This window comes from Aotus nancymaae, unplaced genomic scaffold (genome assembly GCF_030222135.1).
Source record: "Aotus nancymaae isolate 86718 unplaced genomic scaffold, 86718_ANA_hifiasm-v0.15.2.pri h1tg000010l, whole genome shotgun sequence".
Classification (NCBI taxonomy): Eukaryota; Metazoa; Chordata; class Mammalia; order Primates; family Aotidae; genus Aotus; species Aotus nancymaae.
The window spans coordinates 37,675,703-37,700,677 of NW_026988421.1; the positions used below are offsets into that span (position 1 = coordinate 37,675,703).

The following is a 24,975-nucleotide window of genomic DNA, read 5'->3' on the forward strand; positions in this document are numbered from 1 at the left end:
ACAGAGTCTTGCTCTGTTGCCAGGCTGGAGTGCGGTGGCGGAATCTCAGCTCACTGCAACATCTGCCTTCCAGGTTCAAGAAATTCTCCTGCCTCAGTCTCCCAAGTAGATGGGATTACAGACACCCACCACCATGCCCAGCTAATTTTTGTATTTTTAGTAGAGACGGGGTTTCACCATGTTGGCCAGGATGGTCTTGATCTCTTGACCTCGTGATCCACCCATCTCAGCCTCTGAAAGTGCTGGGATTACAGGCATGAGCCACCACACCCGGCTTCATTTTTTAATTGAGTTGTTTTATTATTATTCAGTCTCAAAGATTTCCTTTATACATTCTAGACACAATTTATTTATTGGATATGCAACTTGCCCATATTTTCTGCCAGTCTGTGGCTTACCTCTTTTTCTCCTTTTCTGTTTGTTTTTGTTTTCTTTTTGAGACAGGGTTTCACGCTGTTGCCCAGACTGGAGTGCAGTGGCATTGATCTTGGCTCACTGCAGCATCAAAAGCTTCTTCAAAGACTAGATAGTCTCAATTCTGTTCCAATAAATATAGTCCAATTTATCAACTTTTTTCTTTTCTGTATTACACTTTCGGAAATAGTATCTAAGACATCTTGGCCTATCTTAAAGTCACAAAGATTTCCTCCTATGTTTTCTAAGAGTCTTATGGTTTTGCATTTTACATTTAGGTCTTGGGTTCATTTTGAGTGAATTCCTAAATATGGTGCAAAGCATGGATCAAAGCTCATTATTTTGCATGAGGATATCCAATTTTTCCACCACCATTACTAAAAGACTCTCTTTCTACTGAATTGCTTTTTCAACTGACTATGTGTTAATCTATTTATGTGGTTTCTATTAAGTTTCACAGATTTATCTGTCTTTCTTGATGCTAGTACCACACTGTCTTAATTTCTGCAGCTTTGTAATAAACCTTAAAATCAGGTAGTATAGGTCCTCCAACTCTGTTCATCTTTTTCCAAGTTCATTTGGCTATTCTAGGTCCTTTACAGTTCTATATGAAATTTAGAATCAGCCTTTCAATTTCTATAAATTTTCATCCTGGTGGGATTTTGATTCAGATTGTCTTGAATATCTAGACTAAGTTGATGAAAACTGACATCTTAACAATACTGTCTTCCAATCCATGAATAAAGCATGTGTCCACTTATTTAGTTTACTATCAGCAATGTTAATTTAATTTATATCAGCAATGTTTTGTAGTTTTCACATACAATCTTCCACATCTTTAGTCAGATTTATCCCTAAGTATTTCATATTTTTGATACTATCAATTTTTAAATTTCAATTTCTGATTGTTGCTAGCATAGAGAAACACAATTAGCTTTTGTATATCAATCTGATTTGTATAACTTTGCTAAACTCACTTATCAGTTCTAGTAGCTTTCCGGTACATTCCATAGGATTTTCTATACAGATGATCATAGTCTACAAATGAAGATGATTTTCCAAACTAGATGCTTTTTTTTTAATGGCCGTATTATACTGGCCTTATATTTAACACTCTAGTACAGTGTTGAATAGAAGTGGTGAGAATGAATATCCTTACCTCATTCCTGATTTTAGAGGAAAAGCATTCAATATTTTACCATTAAGTACAATTTAGCTATAGATTTTCATAGATGAGCTGTTTCAAGCTGAGGAATTTCCATTACTAGTTTCTGAGGGTTTTTAAATTGGGAGTTAATGTTTGATTTTGTCCATGCTTTCTCTGCATCTATAATCATACAACTTTTCTTTGTTTAATATGGTGAACAATATTACACTGATTGATTTTTCAAGTGTTAAGCCAGCATACTTTCTTGAAATAAACCCCACTTGATCATGATATATTCTTTATATATATATACACACACACATATATACATATATTGAATATATTCTTATGTAGATGTATTTTATACTTCTAAATCCATATATATATATGGACTTGATTCTCTAAAATTTTGTAAAATCTGTGTGTATGAGGAATAATGATTCACAGTTTTCTTTTCTAGTTATGCTTTTCTTTCTTTCTTTAGTTTTGGTATCAGGTTAATGTTGACCTCAAATGAGTTGGGAAATATTCCCTCCTCTTCAATTTTCCATAAGAGTGTTTGTAGAATTGGCATTAATTCTTCCTTAAAGGCTGTAGAATTCACCAGTAAAGCTATCTGGGCCTAAAGTTTCCTTTTGGGGAAGGCTTTTAACAGCAAAATTTCCTTTCTTTAATTAATACAGGGTTATTCAGCTAACTATTTTTTCTTAAGTAAGCTTTGATAGTTTGTATCTTTCAACTAATTTGTCCATGTCTGCTAAGCTGTCAGATATATGGGCATGAAGTTGTTCATATTATTTTTTTTTTGAGACGGGGTCTCACTCTGTTGCCCAAGCTGGAGTGCAGTGGCACAATCTCAGCTCTCTACAGTCTCAATGGCCCAAGCTCTGAGGAATTCTCCCACCTCAGCCTCCCAAGTAGGTGGGACCACAGGCACACACCACCAAGCTTGGCTAATTTTCTTATTTGTAGAGACAAGGTGTCATTATGTTGCCCAGGATGGCCTTGAATGCCTGGACTCAAGCAATCCTCCTGCTTCAGCCCCCCAAAGTGCTGGGATTACAGGCATGAGCCACTGCACTCAGCCTATTCATAATATGTCTTAATCTTTCTTAACATCTGTAGTATCTATAGTCATGTAACCTCTCTCATTCCTGTTTTTCGGTTTGGTTGGTTGTTTTTGTTTTTGTTTTGTTTTTTGTTTTTGAGATAGAGTCTTGCTCTGTCACCCAGGCTGCAGTGCAGTGGCACAATCTCAGCTTACTACAACCTCTGCCTCCCAGGTTCAAGCAATTCTTTTTTCAGTAGAGACAGGGTTTTACCACGTTGGCCAAGCTGGTCTCAAACTCCTGACCTCAAGTAATCCACCTGCCTCGGCCTCCCAAAGTGCTGGGATTACAGGTGTGAACCACTGCGCCTGGTCCTGTTATTTTTAATGTGTATCTTCTCCCTTTTTACCCCTAAAGGTTTATCAATTATACGATCCCCTCAAAGAACCAGTTTTGAGTTTCACTGATTTTCTGTTTTTCTGTCTCACTGAATTCCACTCCGATCTTTACTATCTCCTTTCTTTCACTCTTCTGAATTTTATTTGCTCTTCTTTTCCTAGTTTCTTAAGTTTGAAGCTGAAGCCATTCTTTTCTAGTAGAGTTGTTTGGTTCTATAAACTTCTAAGTATTTCTTTAGCTGCATTCACAAATGTTATGTGGTGTTTTCATTTTACTCAGTATAAAATACTTTCTAATTTCTCTTTTGATTTCTTTTTTGTGCGTTATTCAATTACCACATATTTGGGAATTTTTTTTTAAACTATTGATTTCTAATATACTTCTGTTGTGGTCAAAGAACCATGTTACATGTCAGGGCCTGTGGAAAGTTTATCACATGCTTCTCAGGAAAAGGTCAGGCTTTTTCTGAAAAATCCTGCCACTAAGAAAAGCAATATAAATACAATGATAAGTCTACAGAACAGCTGAAAGATAATTAGAAAATAACAACCAAAATTAATCTTAATACTTAAATATTTACGAATAAATTGATGTCTTGGATTTGCTTCAAAATAATCCAAGATGACGGAGAGTAAATAAGGGAAAAGATCAAACAAGACTGGCCAGGGAATGAATTGAAGCTAGGTGACAGTTCATGGTGGTTCATTACACTATTTTATTTTTTTAAACATTTAAAATTTTCCATAATAAATGGTTTTTAAAAATGCAATATTAACACTTCACTTAGTGAAACCTGAAAAGCAATAGGGAAAAAAATAGCAGTAGCTTAAACAATGTTCAAGAGAAAAGACTGCTAGCAATACCCTCTATGTGTGTGCACAAAGAGTCTGCTTATAAATTAGACACAAATATATACATATATATATATGAGTCACTAGAGTTTGCTAAAGAGTGTGGGTTCCAACAAAATGAGCCAGTTGACACAACTGCCCAGCAAAAGAATAACACTATGAATATTATATTCTGTTCCTGAGTGTCCCAAAAAATCTCTCAATATATTTCCAAATTTTCTTCTAAGTTAATTTCATCTTTATTCAGACATTACCTAACACATTTTCCCAAGATGAAGCACCTCCTTCATAACTAATACTATTTTCACAAATGAACTATCCTAGTAACTTTATCACACACTGCACTCTCAGTTTCAAGATGCCGTGACGAAAACAAAGCTTCCTTTTAATCTGACTTCTTTCATTACCAAGTACACAGAGTTTATTAAAAGAAATAATTATATTAGAAAATTAAGGAAATGCACTAATTATGCATTATCAGATCATAGCAGAAACTTTATGTGACAAAAATTTATAACATGCCTACCACATGCTTGGTGTTAGGGATACAGCAGTGAACAAATAAGCAAGGTCTCAAAACTTCTGAGCTTCCTGGGCATCTGAATACTCTCCCCTCCCCATTCTACAAATAAGGAAACCAAGATCCAGAGAGGTTAAATAATTTTTGTCCATGACTTCACATTTCATCAGCGGCAGGACTAGAGCAAAACAAGAACCCAGGCCTCCTAACTCTTAAGAGCAAGGTGTATTTACATAACTTGAACTGGCGCACATTCACCAGTCCACAAACTATACAGCGCTCTATTTCTAGGAAGCGTATTCTGAAGAAATACTAATGATAAAGTATAATATCTCAAGTTCCCTACGTGAATCATAACTTCACTTATCATTATCATCACTCCAAAACAAGAAACTTTGTATCTAAAGGAACTTATTGTTGAAGACAGTGCCTAACCTAATCCATGGCTCAATAGGTGCCTGGTTAATAATATCCTACTGAGACAGCAGGTATTCAGTCTGGCATGGAATCTGTATTACCAAATACTATTCTTTTATTTTATTTTACTTTATTATTTTTTTTTGAGACAGAGTCTCGCTGTGTCGCCCAGACTGGAGTGCAGTGGCTCGATCTCCACTCACTGCAACCTCCACCTCCCGGGTTCAAGCGACTCTCCTGCCTCACCCACCCAAGTAGCTGGGACTACAGATGCGTGCCACCACGCAGGGCTAAATTTTTGTATTTTTAGTACAGACGGGGTTTCACCATGTTAGCCAGGATGGTCTCGATCTCCTGCCCTTGTGATCCGCCCACCCCAGCCTCCCAAAGTGCTGGGACTACAGGCTTCAGCTACCGCGCCCGACCACCTAGAACTATTTTTAAAGGGAATGGGGAGGAACTGGATTTAAAATAAACGGAAAAATTAATGCAATTTTAATGAAATGTTGGCAAATAAGTAAAAGCTGTTCTGCCTCCAAAGAAGCTTAGATCTGGCGAGCGCAGGGTCACCCCAGCGTGTTCCCGAGCAGTAAGCAGCTCCTCCCCTCCAGCCCACGCTCTCTCCTCGCCCACTCCGGCCGCGCGGGGGAGCAGGGAAAAAGGTGGCAGGCGTCTCCCGCTCAATTTCAATTCTCCCACGCCCGCGGCATCCCGGCGCGCCAGGCTTTCCATCCGCTCGCGACTTGGCACCTCGGTTACGCCGGGTGTCGGCGGTCGACCCTCGCCCCTGGCACGCCCGCGGCCCAGCAGCCCTCAGCCCCGCCACAAGCGCGACGGGGGCAGGCCCCAGGAGTGTCCTCGGGCCCGGGGGCTGCAGCTGGGCGGAGAACGCGGGGACGCACCGCGGCGCCCGGGGTTAGAGACGTTGCGGCAGCCACACCCACCGGCTCAGGGTGACAGTTCCAGAGGCGGAGGCAGGCCACGCCGACAGGTGCAGCCGCCTTCTCTATCCCGCCCGGGTCCCGGCTCGGGTTCCGCCACCCGCGAGCGCCCCCGTCTGCCCCCGCGCGCACCACCTGTCGGGGAGCTTCGCGCGCGGCCGGCGATGGACGCCCCGCCCGGCTCCTGAGGAGCGTCCGGCGCGGGGCGAGGGGTCGAAGTCCCGGGGGACATGAGATCTTTACCGGAGGGTGGGCCCCACGCAGGCGGTGTCAGTGCTCTCGATCTCCTGCAAGATCCGCTCGTGCTCGGGGACGGTGCCCAGACCCTCAGTGCTCTCCGCCATTTTGGCTGGAAGCTGAGGAGCCGGCGAGGCGCGGCGCCGCGGGAAAGACGGGGGCGAGCGCCAAGTAGCGCGAGCGCGGAGGGGCGGGGCGGGGCGGGGCGGGGCGGGGCGCGCGGGCCGCGGGAGCGCGCGGAACGCCGGGCAGGAGGCGCGCGATTCTGCTCTCGCCCCTTCACCTGCCGGAGTGCGTAGCGGGCTGCGGGTGGCCCCCGGCTACCCAGCTGGCTCCTGCCCTCCCTCGCGACTCGCCCCTCCTGGGTGTCTAGTGCCCGGCCTTTGGGCTTTAACATACATTCTTGTCTTCGGTGTATGCCAGACCCTGTGCCACGCGCTGGGGATATCGTAGTAATCAGCGAGATGGGCAATCAGATCATCACCCTGCATCTGTAATAAGAGCCTCGGGGACGTTTAACAAGGGCCTGATGTACTCCGGGTTGTGGGGAGTCAGAGAAAGGAAAACATGCACTCTCGAAAAGCAAAATTGCGTGATACTAAGATTTATTTTAGGAACGAATAAGGATCCCAGTTGACCATGAAGACTTCTCTAGGTGGATTCATGTGCCCGCCTGCAGAAGTCTACAGAGGCCAGTGAACTTGGAAATAAATTATAAGAGCCAGAAAAATTAAATTATGAGAAGTTAAGACACTTGATGGCAAGGATTTAAAATTTTTTAAATATTTTAAAAAATTAAAAAGCCCACGACGATGTGTAATTCATACCAAAGTCCCTGAACCCAAGTGCCCCCAGGTCAGGGTAGCTGGGTTGAGGAAGGGTGAGAGCTCTTGAAAGGGCGTTAGCGGCAGGGAGGTGGGAGAGAGAGGCAGGAAGGCTTGGACAAAGTTATCAGTGTAGAAAAAAGTGCTGGTTGATGACATGTTTGTGGGACACTAAGTAAACCAGTTTGTCATGATCAAAGCAGGAAAGAAGGAAGACTAAACAGGAACAGAATGCAAACCTAGCCTGAGGAACAACTTCTTTCTGCTCTCCATTAATCTAGGGCTTTGAAAAGCTTCCCTTTGACTCAACCAATCTCTTTATCCAGCTGTGTAACTCACTCGCCCTCAGTGAGCTTTTACTTGAAACCTACCTCCAGCCTCCTCCCCACAAAAATTCTTGGAGGTGGTATTGTATAATTGTTAAGAGCATGAGCTCTGAAGACCAGTGCCTGAAGACATTAATTCTTGGATTAATATCACTTGACAGCTGTGTGACATTGGACAAGAACCTAGTTCCTTTATATATGTCAGTTAAATGACTGAAAATGACAATAGCAGTTTCTACCTCATATTGCTGTCCCATGGTGTATGAGTTCTCCACTGTTGCTATAACAAATCACCACAAATTGAGTAACTTAAAATCACTCAGACGTATCATCTTACACTTTTGTATGTTAGAAGCCTCTCACAGGTCTCACTGGGCTAAAATCAAGGTGTCATCATGTCTGTGCTTTTTGCTAGAGACTCCATGGAAGAATTTGTTTCCTTTCGTTTTTCAGCTTCTGCATTCCTTGACTCGTGGCCCCCTTCCTCCATCTTCAGAGCTAGCAGCATTACATCTCTCTGACCATTCTTCTGTGGTCACATCTTCCTCTGACTCTGACTAGGCTGGAAAAGATTCTCAGTTTTTAAGGACCCATATGATTAGAGTGGACCCAACCATTTAATCCAGGATAATCTTCCATCTCAGGGTCCTTAACCTTAGTCATATATGCAGTATCCCCTTTGTCATGTAAAATGACATATTCACAGGTTCCAGGGATTAGAATGTGAGCACCAGTGGGAGCCACTACCTACCAAATTTAGGAAGGGTCGTATAAAACATTGCTAATGCCCTCCCTCCTATTAATCTGGAATCTTCAGAACAATGGATTCTGGCTACACATATCCACTGAGCTAAGATAGTCTTCCATTTCCGGCAGAGAGACCTAGCTTTTCATTCTCTTTGTGGGAGGGGATAAAATTTGTCTTCATTTTTTATGTTTCACTTTCAATTTTCCAAAGGTTCTTTTCCCCTCTCAAGAACTTATCTTAGGTCAAGACAGTGGCTCACACTTATAATTCCAGAGCTTTGGTGGGCTAAGGCAGGAGGATCACTTGAGCCCAGGAGTTCAAGGCTGCAGTAAACTGTGATAGTGAGCAAGATGAGGAGAGCAGGGCATGGAGCACAGACCAGCTTCCTATTTGACAAATGTCTCCAGCTGGGGCATTACTTTCCTGATCATTCCTTACCCAGAACTTTCCCCCTTTTCTTCACCAGTCCTGATACCTTTTATTCCAAAGCCGGCTCCAAATGCTCCTGCTCTGGGAAACCAACCCTGCTTAGGCACTCCTCAGGCCAGGCCTGTTTCAACACCTGCTCATAGAGATTACTTCAACATAAGCAGGAGTGTCTTCCCCAAAATTCAAAAGAAGATGGAAGGAAGTCCATTTACCACTTCTCCTTCTGAAACAGCTTTTGCTGGTTCCCTCTGAGACATCTGACAGTTCCGTGAGTACCTGGAGGTTTTTGCTAAGAATTCAAAGCTAAATGTCCTGAATCACTGTTTATTTTAATCATGGACATAGATATATCAAATATATAAATGTGGGTGGGGGAAGCCTATTCAAGGGAGAAATGATTTTCTTTTTTTTTTGAGATGGGGTCTCTCTCTGTTGCCCAGGCTGGAGTACAGTAGCACAATCTCAGCTCACTGCAACCTCTGCCTCCCGGGTTCAAGCAATTCTCCTGCCTCAGCCTCCTGAGTAGCTGGGATTACAGGTGCAAGCCACTATGTCCAGCTAACTTTTGTATTTTTAGTAGAGATGGGCTTTTGCCATGTTGGCCAGGCTGGTCTCATACTCCTTTCCTCAGGTGATCGCCGTAGCCTCCCGAAGTGCTGGGATTACAGGCATGAGCCACCGCACCCGGCCTTAAGGAGTGAATGATTTAATGTCTGCCATGAGAAGGTTGCGGAGTAGTAGGGTACATACAGGCAGATTGCACGTGCATGTGGAATTACTTTTTGGCCGTGGATATTGACTTCCAGAGATCAATCCAAATTCTCTCTTTAAGACTCCTAGAAGAAGAAAGATATACCAGGAAGACCGGCAGGGCAAGAGAGGCATTTTGTGTCCAGTATAAAACTAATTTTGGCAAAGTAAGAATTTGACTTGTAAATGAACTCTTAGTCATTAGGAACTTAACTTTATGCCATTTGTCTACAGACTAATGACCTGTCTTGGGAAAGCTCCTCCCTCAGAATGAGATGGTAGAGTGCAACTGCCCTGGTCTGGCGTTCAACTACTTGAGTTCAAATTCCAACTCACCTCTTACTAGATGTTAGGCCTCAGGGCATTACTTAACTTCTGTAAGCCTCAGCTTCATCAAGTGTGAATTAAAGACAGTAAGAATCCCCAGCTCGCCAAATTGTGTGAGGATTAAAGAAGATAATATATGTATAATGTTTAGCCTACAGCTTGATCAACATTAGCACTGGCGACTAGGATTAATTATCAGGCATTTGCTAGTAAGCCAGAGAGCCCAGCATTTTAGCCTCCTCTTTAATAAAATAAAAATAAAAACCAGACATGTAAATGTTCTTTTTTCTAAAATCAGGTTTTAAAAAAATAATAACCTGATTGTGTATCAGGGTTTTCTACATGTGGGTATAAACTGCCTGAAATATGTTTCCTGCTTTTGTAGAGGGGGAAATAGGAACGTGTCTTTGGGTTGGATTCTTGGTTCCAGACCCACTTTAGTGAACCCTCTGGATCCTGCACTTTTAAGGCAAGCGCCTTTCATTGTCCTTGGGGACAGTGCTCACTCATCCTTGGAAGCACATATCATGATGGTGAAGAAATCACTGAATCTGTCTCCATTTCCAGAAACTGCTCCTATGTCAGGCACAGAGATGATGCCTGTATTGTTCACTGCCCAGCCCAGTGCCTTGTATATGGTGCTCAATTAGTAAGTGAATGATCCACATGCAAATACTTATCGTATTAAGCTTACTGTTGTAAATGCATGTTTTTCAAGGTAGGGTACACAACTACAAAAAGATTCCCCTCCTCACCCCTGGGAACATCCTATCATTATCCTCTGAAAACTTGGCTGGTATCATCCAGATGTTTCTTAAAGAGCTTTAGAGCTCTTGTTATAGAATTATAGAACTGTATCAAAATGTAAAGTACAGGCAGTCTTTATACATTGGCTCTGATAAACTAATCCTTCCCCGTGGCTTTTAGCCACTCATTTCAGATGTCCACCGTCACCTTGGCACTCCTCCAGCTTCCGCCTTTTTGGTGTGGTGACCCCAAGTGGCCACACTCTGTAAATGCAAGAGAATAAACAAAGCCCAGCTGGTTTGAGGATTCCTGCTGTAAAACCCTGTGCAGGAATCGGCTGTTCCATAAAGATCTGGACCCCACGGTGGAGAACAATAGAAGGAAATTTGAAATTGAAGCCAAATAAAATCAGTGTTTTTCTAAAATACAGGCCAGTCCTCAGAGGAGTTCAAAAGCAACTCGCCCCAGGTTTTGTTCATTCAACAACTATTTTTATTAAATGTTTGCTGTGTACCAGGTTCTGTGTTAAGCTCTCAGACAGGCTGGCTCTTGGTGTGTGACCTATGTAGTTGCCTTTGGTTCAATACTCTATCATTGCCATCTTGTAATTCTTAATAATTTTTGAACAAGGGAATCAACATTTTCATTTTGCACTGGGCCCCATAAATTACGTTGCTAGCACTGCCTTCAGAAATATGTCCTCAAAGCCCCCAAAACTAAACATTTTAAAGTCCACTGAGCAATTAAAGAACAACATCATTTTCTCTGGGTTCCATTCCCTCTCTTTCCTTCAAATAACACCCCACACACACACCAATCCCACCGCCACCACCAGTTTATAAGACAAGCAATTGTCCCTGCTCTCTTCTCTTACCTTCCTTCTCCATACTGGTTTTCTTACTCATCATCTTGTTCAAAGCACTCTCTATTCCTTCCTCTTTCCCTGCTTAGCCTTCCTTTCCTGCCCTTTGCCCTTTCTCCCTTTCCTCTCACTTGTCCTATTTTTCTCTCTCCTCTTGGCAAAATAGGATTAGAAATGTAGCTAATGTAATGAAATAATGATGATGATGATGCTAGCTGACATTTACTCCCTGGCTACTGTCTATAAAATAGTATCCAAGAACATTCCTATTCCTTACCCTGTTTTTATTCTTCATAGCACTTATTAACACCTTTTTATTGGTGTATTTCTGGCTGTCTTCACTAAAATACAAGCTCCCTGTGAGCATGGACCTTCCAGATCTTGATCTTGCTCTGTTAGTAGCACCCAGACCACTGCCTGTCACATTGTAGATGTGCCGTTATTATTTACTGAATGAATGAGTGAATGAGCATTTGCTATAAATGAGACATTACATTTCATTAATACATTTCATGCCTAATTCAACTAATCCTTTCAACAGCTCTATTAGTAGTTATAGATATATATATTTTTTGATTTGTTGTCAAATCTATTAGTAATTATAAAAGCAGAATCTGAACCCATATCCTTCTGGTTCCAAAGCCCATTCACTTAACCACTAAATAAGCAAAACTGTCTCCCTGGTTGGAATTTTGGTTCCTAAACATAAAAATGTTTTTAAAGTTTTCTCTAGTGTTGCGGTGTACATCAAATAGCTAATGATATCATTTAAATGTCCAGCAAAAATTGGGTAACTATACAGCCTACTCTTTTTTTTCTTTTTTTTTTGAGACAGAGTCTTCTCTGTCACACAGGCTGGAGTGCAGTGGCGTGATCTCGGCTCACTGCAACCTCCACTTCCCGGGTTCAAGCAATTCTCCTGCCTCAGCTTCCCAAGTAGCTGGGACTACCAGGCGCATGCCACCACACCTGTCTAATTTTTGTATATTTTAGTGGAGACAGGGTTTCACCATATTGGCCAGGCTGGTCTTGAACTCCTGATCTCATGATCCACCCACCTCAGCCTCCCAAAGTGCTGGGATTACAGGTGTGAGCCACCACGCCCGGCCCAGCCTACTCTCATAAGACATTCCAAGCTTTTCTGAGATGTCACAGATGCAGCAAGCCTCAGTCACAGCTAGGCCCAAATTTATTTCTGAACAGTTTCTCTGGACTCCATTTTTACGTAGCACGCTATATTATTCTCATTAGAGATTAAAGCAGGTCATGATATTACATTAGTATAAAATATAACCATTAGTGAATGTGATTTTTAAAACTGACACCTCTCCCCCCTGAATATTATGCAACCAAAATAAAATTTACATTCTGTAAGCCAGGCACAGAAACGCAAATACTGCACGATCTCACTTATATGTAGAATCTAAAAAAGTTGAACTCAGAGAAGTCAAGAGCTAAATGGTGGTTACCAGAGGCTGAGGAGAGAGGTAGATGGGAAAAGGACAGATGTTAGTCACAGGCATTCATCAAAGTCTCAGTGAGACAGGAGATGGAAGCTTTGGTGATCTACTGCACAGAATGGTGACTATAATTAATAATAATCATATACTGCATATTTCAAAATTGCTAAAAGTATATTTTAAATGTTCTTACCACAAAAAATAGATGTAAGGTTATAGATATATTAACTAGTTTGATTTAATCATTCTACAATGTAAACAGACAGTGAAACATCACATTATACCCTATAAATAGGCCGGGCTTGGTGGCACACACCCAGCACTTTGGGAGGCCAAGGCAGGCAGATTGCTAGACTCCAGGAGTTTGAGACCAGCCTGGGCAACATGGCAAAACCTCATCCCTACAAAAAATACAAAAATTAGGCAGGCGTGGTGGCATATGCCTGTAGTCCCAGATACTCAAGAGGCTGAGATGGGTGGATCGCGTGAGCCCAGGAGGCAGAGGCTGCAGTGAGCCAAGATTGTGCCACTGTATTTAAGCCTGAGTGACAGAGCCAGATCCCATCTCAAAAAGAAAAAAGGTTCTATACTCTATAAATATATGCGATTATTTGTCAAATAACAAAAGTTTTTAAAAATTTGCATAACTCAATATTTCAGACCTGCTCAGAATTTCAAGATGTTATGAGTGATTGTTTACTTCAGGACTCTAAAGTACATATTTATTCATACTGGAATATCTATCCCAAATGTAAACTACACAATAATAGTCATCACTGATATGTATTACTACTACGTGCCAGCCAACTATTATGCTAAGCACCTTATAGACACTAATATTTGAGATAGGTTTTGTTATAATCCCACTTTGTAGTTTCAGAAACGAAGGCCAAAATCATACAAGTATTAAGTGTCCAATCCAGATTAAAATCTAGACCTTTGATCTTAATGAATATACTTGATAAAATAAGATTTAGTAGAAATCTTACATTTGTAAAGATATAAATAGCAAGAACATTCTAGAACATCCACAGTTAAATTTAACTAGTTTTGTTTTGTTTTTTAGTATGTCATTCTAAGATTTTATAGTATATACAATTTAGGGTTTTTTTTTTTAATGTTTTCTTTCCTTTCCTAAAAGCACATTATCTTTATTCCTAAAAACACTAAAGTCAAAGAAATATGATTTCCTGTTTGTTCTTAAACTGATAAAACTTCATGGTCAGATTTTGGAAAAGTGCCTGAGAGAGTCTGTGAATACAAGTGTAAAACAATTATGTTATCATAAAACAATTACAAAAATTTCTTCTGGTACGTCATCTTGTACAATTCCCTTTTCCTCCTATTTTTCCCAGCCTCCGCAGGGCCTTCTTTAGACATCCACCCCCGCTCCCACAGGCCCCCACCTTTCAGCCTCCCATTATGCAGTACCCCACAATGTATCCAGGATTTTATCATCTCAGGCTCAGCTACAGCAACAAAACATGTTGTGACTTCTGAACCCAAGTCGCTTCAGACATTGTGACTTCAGGACCTGTTCTAAGGGACTAAAAACACACCTGCAGGACCCCAATTGGCATCATGAGCCCCAGGCTACATCGAGGTCTGAGTCGGTATCCATGGGAACAGGTCTGATGGGTGACACCTGACAGTAGGAAGTTCTAGTGTGAATATGGTAAATAAATGTTGTGAACACTGCTACTACCCTATCCTAGGACCACAGCTACCATCACTGATTTATCAGGATCATCCTCAGCATGAAGATTCAGGCAACCATTCCCAATGGAATTGATAATGCTTCTTGAAACCTATTGACCATCCTGGTGCAAGGTAGTTGGTAACACTGAGTAAAACAGGGACTAATGTTGTTGTCTCCTTGAACATGGCTCCAGATAGCCATTAAGTCTCCCAGGGACAGGCACGTCCCCTAGCGGAAGGAGCTGGTAAGGAGCCAGGCACATCTACACCAAATGGAGAGGCTAGAGTGAAAATCAGGAAACCTATACAGAATGAGAACATCCAGTGGAAATTAACCTATAGTTGCAGTGTAATGAAAACAGTGATGCCCAGGGCAAAAGGATTAGGGCAGCAAAACTAATTCCAGACTCTACCTGCTAGTAATTTCAGCCTACCAATATTCTGAAAGCTAGGTGATTTTTTTTTTTTTTTTTTTTTTTTTGGCAGAGTCTCACTGTGTTGCCCAGACTGGAGTGCAGGGGTATAATCTCAGCTCACTGCAACCTCCACCTCCTAAGTTCAAGTGATTCTTCTGCTTCAGCCTCCCAAGTAGGTGTGACTACAGATGTGCACCACTACAACCAGCTAATTTTTGTATTTTTCAGTAGAGATGGGGTTTCACCATGTTGGCCGGGCTGGTCTTCAACTCCTGACCACAAGTGATCCGCTGGCTTTGGCCTCTCAAAATGCTCGTTTTAAAGGCATGAGCCACTATGCCCAGCCTAGGTAGGGGATTTTGAATGCCCAAAGCTAAAACATGCAGGGATAACACAGGCACTAACAGTAGGCCTGCCTTTACATTTCTTCCTTTTTTCTTAAGTTCATTCGCCATCTGCATGGCTAACATCAAATTCCACTTTTCCACCCTGTTATTTTCTTCCCCAATTCAAACTCTATAGTTGTCTGAAATGACTTTAATGGATGTTTCATTGGCAACACAAATAAACCGTGGGAAAAGCATAAAGTCTCCACTCTCCCCTGAAACTATCTTTCCTTCAAACTTAATGCTATGGGCCTTAAAAAATACCATTTCATTCATAAAATGAAAACAAATGCAAGACCTCAGAATCATCTGATTCTTGTCCACTGTTTCAAAAAGAAGGCCAAAAGAGCCAACACAAGAGTTCATTGGGAAAGTCAGGCAGGAAATGAGCTGGACCACCTGGGAGAAGCTTGCCCTAGGAGTAGCCATGTGTAAAGTCAGGAGGTGATGGGGTGAAAGGCATTATAGGCCATTGACAATGACTCCTGCTTCCCACAACCCACTCATGATGCCTAAGACAGAGGAGACCTGTTTTCCCAGATGTGGAGGGATGAGCACACGGGAAGGTTTGCATGGTCTGCAACAGAAATGCTGTTCGGTCACCCTTAAATTACACTGGTAGAAACCATCTCTTGAGTCCTGAGTCACCGAGATCTCTGAGTTCACCTTGTTAGAGGAGCAAACTCCACCTGGCCCAGAGATGAACTCTGACCTCAAATAGACCACCTCAGGTTCCCTACCTGCAAAACAAGGTGGTCAGGGAAAGGACGCTAATAGAGTTCAGGATTTCACAGCAGAAAATGTTTGCCAAAGCAAAGTCTTTCTCAAGTAGGTAAACTCTTCAATATTTTCTCTACCACAATTCCCAGGTATGAGCTTTTCCCTGGGAATGTTTCTGTCTTGCATTTCCAGTGCCAGTATCCTAACCTTTCCCTCACTGTTCATTCCAAGGCCTTACGGCAGGGCCTTCAGCTGCCTCCAGCGAAACTCCTTTTCCACCCTCTCAACCCATAGAGCTTATGATTTTCTTTTGGTTTTGGTTTTGTTTTGTTTTTGGAGATGGGGTCTCACTCTTGTCACTCAGGCTGGGGTGCAGTAGCATGATCACAGCTTGCTGCAGTCTTGACCACTTAGGCTCAAGTGAACCTCCCCCTTTGGCTTCCTGAGTAACTAAAACTACAGGCACATGCCACCAGCTAATTTCAAAAAATGTTTTATAGAGACAGGGTCTCACTATGCTTCTTCAGCTGGTCTTCAACTGGCCTCAAGAGATCTCCCACCTTAGCCTCCCGAAGTGCTGGGATTACAGGCATGAGCTATTGCATGCAGCCAGAGCTTGGAGTCTTAAAATACTTCCTCCTCCTCCTCTTCGCTAAAATGACAACATTCTTGCTGGACTGCCTCTTCTCATTTGTATTAGAAAGATAAGTATTTTCTTCACCATTAGCCCATGAGCTCATATGAATTATATTCTTAGGGGCTTTCACAATGGAATATTCACATCTAGATGGGGTGTATCAGGAGAGGCTTCAAAGAATCCAGGGGATTTATTCTGGCATGTGTGTGTGTGTGTGTGTGTGTGTGTGTGTGTGTGTGTGTGCTGTATTATAACCATTTCCAGGCTAAAGATTCCTGAGGGCAGGGCCCGTGTCTTACTTATATCTCAGTAACCTTTATAGTAGTTTCCACAGTGCCTGGCACCGAGCAACTAGATAAGTAGTGCTAGAAAGAGCATTAGAGATATGCCTTGCAAGATAGGTTGGATTTTAACAGGCAGAAGGAAGAGCAAATAATAAAGGAAAGGAACCATAAGCTCCAGGAGGCATATTGTCAAATAGGAAGAGTCTAGTTTGACTGAATTGAGAGTTCTGATAAATCAGTGATGGTAGCTGTGGTCCTAGGATAGGGTAGTAGCAGTGTTCACAACATTTATTTTTCATCCCTCATATTTGGCCACATGAGCTGATGTGTTCCTTAAGCACAGTTACAGTAGAAAATCAGTGACACACATACGTATGTGTGGAAAGGCATCAAATGCCAGTCTGAGAAGTTTTCATCTAATCAACTATTAAAGGAACGGTTTTAAAAGTTAGGAAGCTTTTTGTTGAATACTGTCCCAGATAAAGGCTTGTTAGGGGCTTTATAATTTCACTCTATCCCCAAAAATAACATCAATGTGTTTTAACAGTGGCCTTTGGCAAGCAGGGTTCTCACTCCTTTTTTATACCCAAACATGAAGCTAACAATTGGCATTTTAGGCCCAGTGTGTGGTTGTGACAGAATTGCACCTGGGGAACGTATCTATGCAGGCTCTGCTCTTGAGGGTGATGCTGAGAGAGTGTTGTGGCTGCCAGATCTCAATGACATTTTGCTGTAGAAAGACCAGGTACAAGACTGCTACCAGGGATATTTTTTCTAAGAAGAGAAGGTAAAAAAGATCCAAGCACCAAGAAAGGAAGTCAAATCCAACACCAGGGACAGACTAGCCAACAGGATAGTTCTAAGGACAGACAAAGTCTGTAGATGTTGGCCAGGGTTGTGAGACTAGGGGAGAGGTAGAAAGGGTTACAGGTTAAAGGCCAAGGGCTCTAAAGCAGCAATGGCAGCAGAGGCCATGGTAACTAAAACTAAAAGTATGGCCTCCCTTCTCCCTTTCTCATGTTTCCACTTAGCCATCTAGCACCTAGCACTTAACTACCTAGCACCTAGCACTTGACCACCTACCTAGCCACCAGGCAGATGCACAAGTTTTAGAAGGGATTGGTACAATATAAATATAATAATAAATATAAATGCTTTATTTTTAAAATAAATATGAATATAAATAAAATATAAATATAAATGCTCCATATGGAGAAAATTATTGAGTTTCCCATTGCCACAAAGCTCTGGTTTCTACTACCTACTGAAAATTACCTGCCCTTTTTCACAGACTATTTATGATGCTCAGATAGGATGAAGGTATATGGAATAGTTATAATGAAGTTGTAATTATTTTGCAACTATACCTACATATTGATAATCCAAGAATCAACCAACAAATCTCAATTGTTTACCATGTTCCTAACACTACACAAAGACCTCTGAAGATATTCGAACTATGTTTAATGCAAAATAAGATTTAAATAGCTGGGAGAAATTTATTCAGGTTTAAACTTTAGTTGATTTAGAAGCACTTGGCCCTGGCGCCTTTCTGAGAATGAAGAGGTCACACACACACAAACATCTTTCCACTTAATGTACAAATATTAGTCAACAAATATTTATTGACTCTCACTATCAAATTCAGTGATTAATATCTTGTTCCCACACTGATAGGTGTCAGAGAAAGGCAGACATAGAGAATTAAATTTTAAAAGCTGCCCTTTGAACACAATGACACATAGTTTTTCATTTTAATCCTGTTCTTGAACTGTGTAAATTAATACCCAGATTACCAAAGAAGCTATTTTTAAACCTTATATGTTGGTATCCAAGAAGATGTTAAAAAGAACAAATAAATAAATAAACCTTATATGGAAACAAAATAATGCGTATCTGAGAGGTCACCATACACTCAAGAAAGCAGCTACAATACAAATAAATGGTCTACATTTTTTCCTATGACTCATATCCACCCAAATATAAATTGGTTTCATTGATATGTCTAATCGTTCTGAATGTTTTTCACTAAGTGATATGTTAGAGAAAACAATAGAAACCTCATATAAATTTACTTGGAGGTGGTGTGAGGTCCTTTTTGATCATTTGAAAGTCATGGTTTTTAATCTTATGGTGATGAATTAGGAAACACACAAAATAAAACGGATTAATTATGTCCTGTAATTTCTCTAAGGATAAGAAAACTTTGAGATTAAGTACATATAGAACTGTAACTGTTTTGCAAAAATGTTTTTTATTCTCTTATAAAGAAATATAAAAAGCAGGGAAAAGGACTACCTTACCACCACTAAAGAAGACACAATAAAATGCAGCAGTGCCCTACCTTAAAGTAGCTTCAATAGGGAGCTCAAAAGACTGAATCTCAGCCAGGACATTCTCATAGGTTTGATCTGTTTCTTCTTCCAACATCGCTCCGCAGGCCCCTGATTTTCCAGCTGCAGACATCAGATATTGAGCGAAAAACTGTTGTAATTTATAAAATAAATGTTGTTTTCCTTACGATTATTAGGATTCTCTGTTCACCCAAAGCAGCTACAAAAACAAGCTCACTGTCTGACCTCACGCTATCAGTCTTTGCTTCCAAGAATGTTGCACAGCTGTTGCTGTCCTGTCTCCACTTATAACATTTTACTTATTATTAACCTTGACACAGTTCAGAAAGTTCCTGCCTATTGGCTATATTTATTCACTTGTTTCTCAAAGACAATAACTATAGGTAGGAATTAGAGTCATTACACTATACAAATTTATTAAATGCATTTGATTTGACAGGGCATATATTTTAATATTATTTATACTAAATACATAACCGAAGCTACATTCCTAGTTATTACTGCAACTAAGGCAGTTCCCACAAACCCAAGGTGGTAATTTGCCCAGGAAAAATGAAATGTGCTATGGGATGTGATTTTGAGGTCACTAGGCTGATTCCTTGGTGCCCTATCTATCTCCTATGCTTCTCTACTCTGCTGTGTCAATTTCCTCCATTATAGATAGAGCCATTAGTTCTTTTATCTCTTGTTCAAATACAAATGCTTCCGGAGGCATTTAGATCTTAATCCTTTTCAGTTCCTTATGCTTCATTGTGAATAGGTTTGCTAGATCCTTTCTGCAGAATAGATTTTGATGGAGAGGAAGAAAGAGAATGAAGATGTCAGGGTTTTAAGAAGGCTAGCTGCCACTGAGAGGAAGAAAGAGTGCATGAACTAGAGGCCCAAAATAGCAAAGGAAAATGTGGCCTACAACCAGCCCCAAGTAGGCCTAAAGAACTAAAAGGCATGTATTTCTCATTTCCACTTGCACTCTATCTTCTTCAATTCAGTTTAACCTCATGCTTTCTTGCTTAATACAAGAGTCAATATTTAAAGGCATGGGTAGTGACCTTCTTCCATATGAAGCTTTTTTTTGTTTTTTTGTTTTTATCAGATTTTTTTAAAAGCTCTGACAAAAATTAAAGTTTGTTCTCTTAAAAATATAGTATTCAAAGTGTGCTGTAACTACAATCTATGGCATTTGTCATAGATTGCATCAGTTTGTCACCCCTGTCTGCATCCATACCCTTGTCAGTACCTCACTATGAGAACAGTATTTGTCCCTGTCCCATGACTTTGGGCTCAGCCATGTGACTTCTGCTGGCCAGTGATACATAAGCTAAAATAACAGCATGTGAGTTCTGAGCCTAGACTTTCTAAGGGCTCTAAGGTATGTTTCTGTTTGTCCTTTTCCACCTCTGCCATCAGCTAAGAAAAACATTCCCTGAGAGCTACATGAAATAGAGTCATCCCCACTGGTCCATAAACCTTCAGGGGAAAGCATATATTTTCATCTAGCTGCAGCAGCCTGAAACAGATCTGCCCATTCAAACCCATGCTAGATCAGCCAAGCCACAACTTAACCACAGACACAAGAGCAATACTAAATGATTGTTTTCAGCCACAGACTCATGGGTTATATAGCAATGGTAAACCAATGCAGCATTCTTCACTTCAACCCCACCAATGGCCCCCAACTTGCCTCAGCCCTAGTTTTGCTCCATGGCAGGATGGAACAAATGCACCACAAATATGCCTCATACCTGTAATCCCAGCACTTTGGGAGGCCAAGAGGGGTGGATCACCTGAGATCAGGAGTTTGAGATCAGCCTAGCTAACATGATGAAACCCCGTTTCTACTAAAAATACAAAAATTATCCAGGCATGGTGGCACATGCCTGTAATCCCAGCTACTCAGAAGCTGATGCAGGAGAATCACTTGAACCCGGGAGGAAGAGGTTGCAGTGAGCCAAGATGCCGAGATTGCATCATTGCACTCCAGCCTGGGCAACAAGAGCAAAACTCCATCTCAAAAAAAAAAAAAAAAGATTATACATCTTGTATACAGTTATAGTAGATACTCAAGAAAATGCTTATCCAATGAATGAATGATAGTGAAAGCAACAAACTGAATTACCTCTTAGCAATTATGCAAATAATGCAAAAATTATGCAAATTATGCAAAAATCTGACAGTTCCAGATTGTATTTGTCAGAACCTGAAAATACAAAAATACCTGATGAGAAATCACTCTTAAGAGAGCCATCAGCATCACTATATTAAATTGAAGAGAAAAAATTCGTAAGTAATACCACATACTCATGAACAAATACATCTGTGATGACTGATCCAATTCTAAATATCACACGGCTCTAAAAATTCATTCTTCTCTCCACACAGCACAATCTGAAAATTTTCAAACTTATGGAATTACAAGAAGAATATAATGTGAACAAAAATATACCCTTCCTCTGATTCGCCAATTGTTAATATTTTGCCACCTTTGCTCTCTCTCTCTCTCTATTCAAGGGGATTTTAGAATGTAGGCATATGCTCTTAATACTGGAGAGAAAATGTGTTAATTTAAATAGAATATCGTATAGAATAACGCTCTACTCTAAAGTAGTTTAATTAACAAACCACGGTAGCTTTGACTTACTGTCACTGCCTGACCCCGAGCCTCCTACACAGCACACTCATCCTCTTCCGGTACAGCCAGCTCAGCCTGGAGATTCAAGGTCTTCTCTCCTCGTGGCCCAGTTGCCTCCCTCTGCTCCTCAGCTCTCCCCAACTTCCCTGTACTCCCACCTCACTCTCTTCTGCTCCTCCCAGTCCTGCTAATGCAGTTTCTCTCTGCCTCTTACTTTCTTCTACACCGTCTAAGACACAAGCAACAACTTCCTGTTTCCACTGGCTAAACATGCATCTTCCTTTTATTCAAAACTTTCCTTGAGTGCCATTTCCTGCCGGAAGTTCACACAGATTAAATGAACAGGAGAGGCTCTCCTCCCAAAAGTAACAGAGAAAACAACCTCCCCCGTCTCATAGTGCTAACAACAAATTCATCAAATGAGAAAGAGAAAAGGAGGAAGTGGAAAGTTTTTAAACAGCCATATTCCAAGATGCCCATAAAAAGGAATGGCATGTGTGACTGGAATGTTCCCAGTCTCTGGACCCTTAACCTCTCCTCTCCCAGTTGCAGCTCAAACTCTTTGACTACTTCCTAGGATTAAGTCTGACCACTGACAAGCGAAGTTTAAGTGACCCTAAGCAATGGTTCTCAACTGGGTGATCTTGTGGGTCTTCTGCTCCAGGGAAATGTCTGGAGACATATTTAATTGTCACCATGGGAGGTGGGTGCTACTGACATCTAGTGGGAATGGGCCAGGGATGTTGCTAAACAACCTGCAATGCACGGCAGAAACCCCCACCTGATCCCCAACACACACACACACACACACACACACACACACACACACACGAATTATCCAGCCTGAAATGCCAGTAGTGCCCAGGCCAAGAAATCCTGCCCTAAGCTGATCTTTGAGATACACCATCAGGCCAAGTGTGGAGTTGATATAGTCCTGCTCCTTGGGGCCCTTTTCTGGGCCTTTTTCTTTTTTCTCTATAACTAAGGCTCTGTCTTACTAGTCTGCTAGGAACCCCTGTCCTAGAACTGGAAACCAGCCTTTCTTCTAAGTAAGTTTATTCTTCAAATGAAATTGCATCAGTCATTCACCTTTCTCCCTCCATCACCAAGACTAGACTCCCGGTCTCCTTGGTCTGTACTGGAACCACTAGTGGGAAGCATTATGTTTGTTATGGAAAGGGGTCCCAAAAGAGGATTCTTGGATCTCGCACAAGAAAGAATTTGAGGTGAATCCGTAAAGTGAAAGAAAGTTTATTAAGAAAATAAAGGAGGGCCGGGTGCAGTAGCTCACGCCCATAATTCCAGCACTTTGGGAGGCCAAGACGGGTGGATCACCTGAGGTCAGGAGTTCGAGACCAGCCTGGCCCACGTGGTGAAACGCCATCTCTACTAAAAATACAAAAAATTAGCCAGGCGTGGTGACAGGCGCCGGTAGTCCCAGCTACTCAGGAGGCTGAGGCAGGAGAATAGCTTGAACCCAGGAAGCGGAGGTTGCAGTGAGCTGTGGTGGTGCCATTGCACTCCAGCCTGGGCGACAAGAGCAAAACACCATCTCAAAAAAAAGAAAAGAAAGGAATGAAAGAAAGGAATAAAGAATAGGCAGAGCAGTGGCATGAGTGCTCAGCTGCTTAAACTTATTGTTACTTCTTGATTATATGCTAAACAAGGGGTGGATTATTCATGAGTTTTCTGGGAAAGGGGTGGGCAATTCCCAGAACTTAGGGTTCCTCCCTTTTTTAGCCCACATAGGGTAACTTCCTGACATTGCCATGGCATTTGTAAATTGTCGTGGTGCTGGTGGAAGTGTCTCTTAGCATGCTAATGCATTATAATGAGCAGTGAGGATGACCAGAAGTCACTCTCCTCACCATCTTGGTTTTGGTGGGATTTGGCTGGCTTCTTTACCATAGTCTGTTTTATCAGCAAGGTCTTTGTGACCTGTATCTTGTGCCAACTTCCTGTCTCATCCTGTGACTTAGAATGCTTAACCTCCTGGGAATGCAGCCCAGTAGGTAGGTCTCAGCCTCATTTTACTCAGTCGCTATTCAAGATGGAGTCACTTTGGTTCAAATGCTTCTGACATGTTCATGTGTTTCATTGGCACAGACGCCCCCCTACAATTCGCAGTCTCAAGAAAACATATCTGGGAAACTGGGGACAAGCAGGGGTGCCCCAGAAGGTAGTGAAGTGGCGTTATTGTCTGAGTAAATACCCAAAGTTCGTTCCTTCATAGCAAGGAAATCAAGGACACGGACACATGTGGAGTGATTAAGAGTGGAGGTTTAACAGGCAAAAGAAAGAGAAAAGAGAACTGCTCCCTCTCCTGCGAGAGAAAGAGGGGAATCTAAATGGGACTTCCAGCTTGTAGGGAGTGCACTGGACTTTATAGACAAGCTTGAGGAGGCGGTGTCTGATTTGCATAGAGTCCACAGATTGGCTGAACCAGTTGTGACGTTTGCATAGTGCATAAAGAAGCTGGCCACCCCACTCTAATCTTATTATGCAAAGGGACTTTCCCCTTGGCCAGCGCCATGTTGTCTGCTCCCTACCGCGCATGTGTTTGGAAAGGTAAAGGGAAGATGGAGCCATCATTTTGAACATGCCTAGTCCCAGCTGGCCTTTTCCTATTGGCACAGCTGCCAGCATTCACCCAGGCAAGCTTCTAGCCTGCCTTTCTATGTCTGCAGCTCGATTTTACAGGCTCCTCTTTGTTACAAAAGAAAATGAGTTTGGGGCTGCTTTTCACTAAAAGGAAAACTTCACGGAGGACTTCTTTACCCTATCTGCCCAAATAATTTCTTCTCAACTCCTATATCAGTAGAAGAAGAATACCAGATGAAAGTGGCCCATCCTGGCAAATATCACCTGGTGTTTAATACTGCTCAGAGTCTTGGTGGAGTTAAAGAGTTTTCCCTCCCATCCTTAACCCACTCCTTCCTGTGCATTTTGACGGGTCTGCAAAACGCGCGCGCACACACACACACACAAACTAAGCAACCTAAAAATAGAAGTCTATTTGAAAAAAAAAAAAAACAGGCTGGCACAGTGGCTCACACCTGTAATTCTAGCACTCTAGGAGGCTGAGGCCGGTGGATCAGCTGAGGTCAGGAGTTTGAGACCAGCCTGGCTAACATAGTGAAACCCCATCTGTACTAAATGTACAAAAATTAACCGATTAGCTGGGCATGGTGGTGCACGCCTTTAGTCTCAGCTACTCAGGAGGCTAAGACAGGAGAATTGCTTGAGCCCGGTAGGCAGAGGTTGCAGCGAGCCACGATCGTGCCACTGCACTCCAGCCTGGGTGACAGAGCAAGACTCTTTAAAAAAAAAAAAAAAACACTAATATCTTGTTGGTGACTAAATGCCAAACATTGGCCACCTCATCTCAGGAAAACAACAATCA

The 24,975-nt window shown here is 41.8% G+C and overlaps 1 protein-coding gene across 8 annotated transcripts in view; it reads right to left on the reverse strand.

The window, feature by feature from the left end:
- EXOC6 (exocyst complex component 6) overlaps positions 1-21,842 on the reverse strand; it is a 227,817-nt gene extending 205,975 nt beyond the window's left edge. For 2 of the 8 annotated variants that reach the window (XR_001107871.2, XM_012454784.2), the window contains exon 1: positions 18,934-19,206. Coding sequence is in view for 7 of the 8 variants with exons in the window: in XM_012454784.2 (XP_012310207.2) it covers positions 18,934-19,055 (122 nt within the window). In the remaining variant the exon portion in view is untranslated. Of the gene's footprint in view, positions 1-5,981; positions 6,097-18,933; positions 19,208-21,581 lie in introns of those variants that run through there. The other 6 variants (XM_064374113.1, XM_012454790.2, XM_064374115.1 and 3 more) reach the window with 6 other exon arrangements.
- Positions 21,843-24,975: the final 3,133 nt, after the last annotated feature.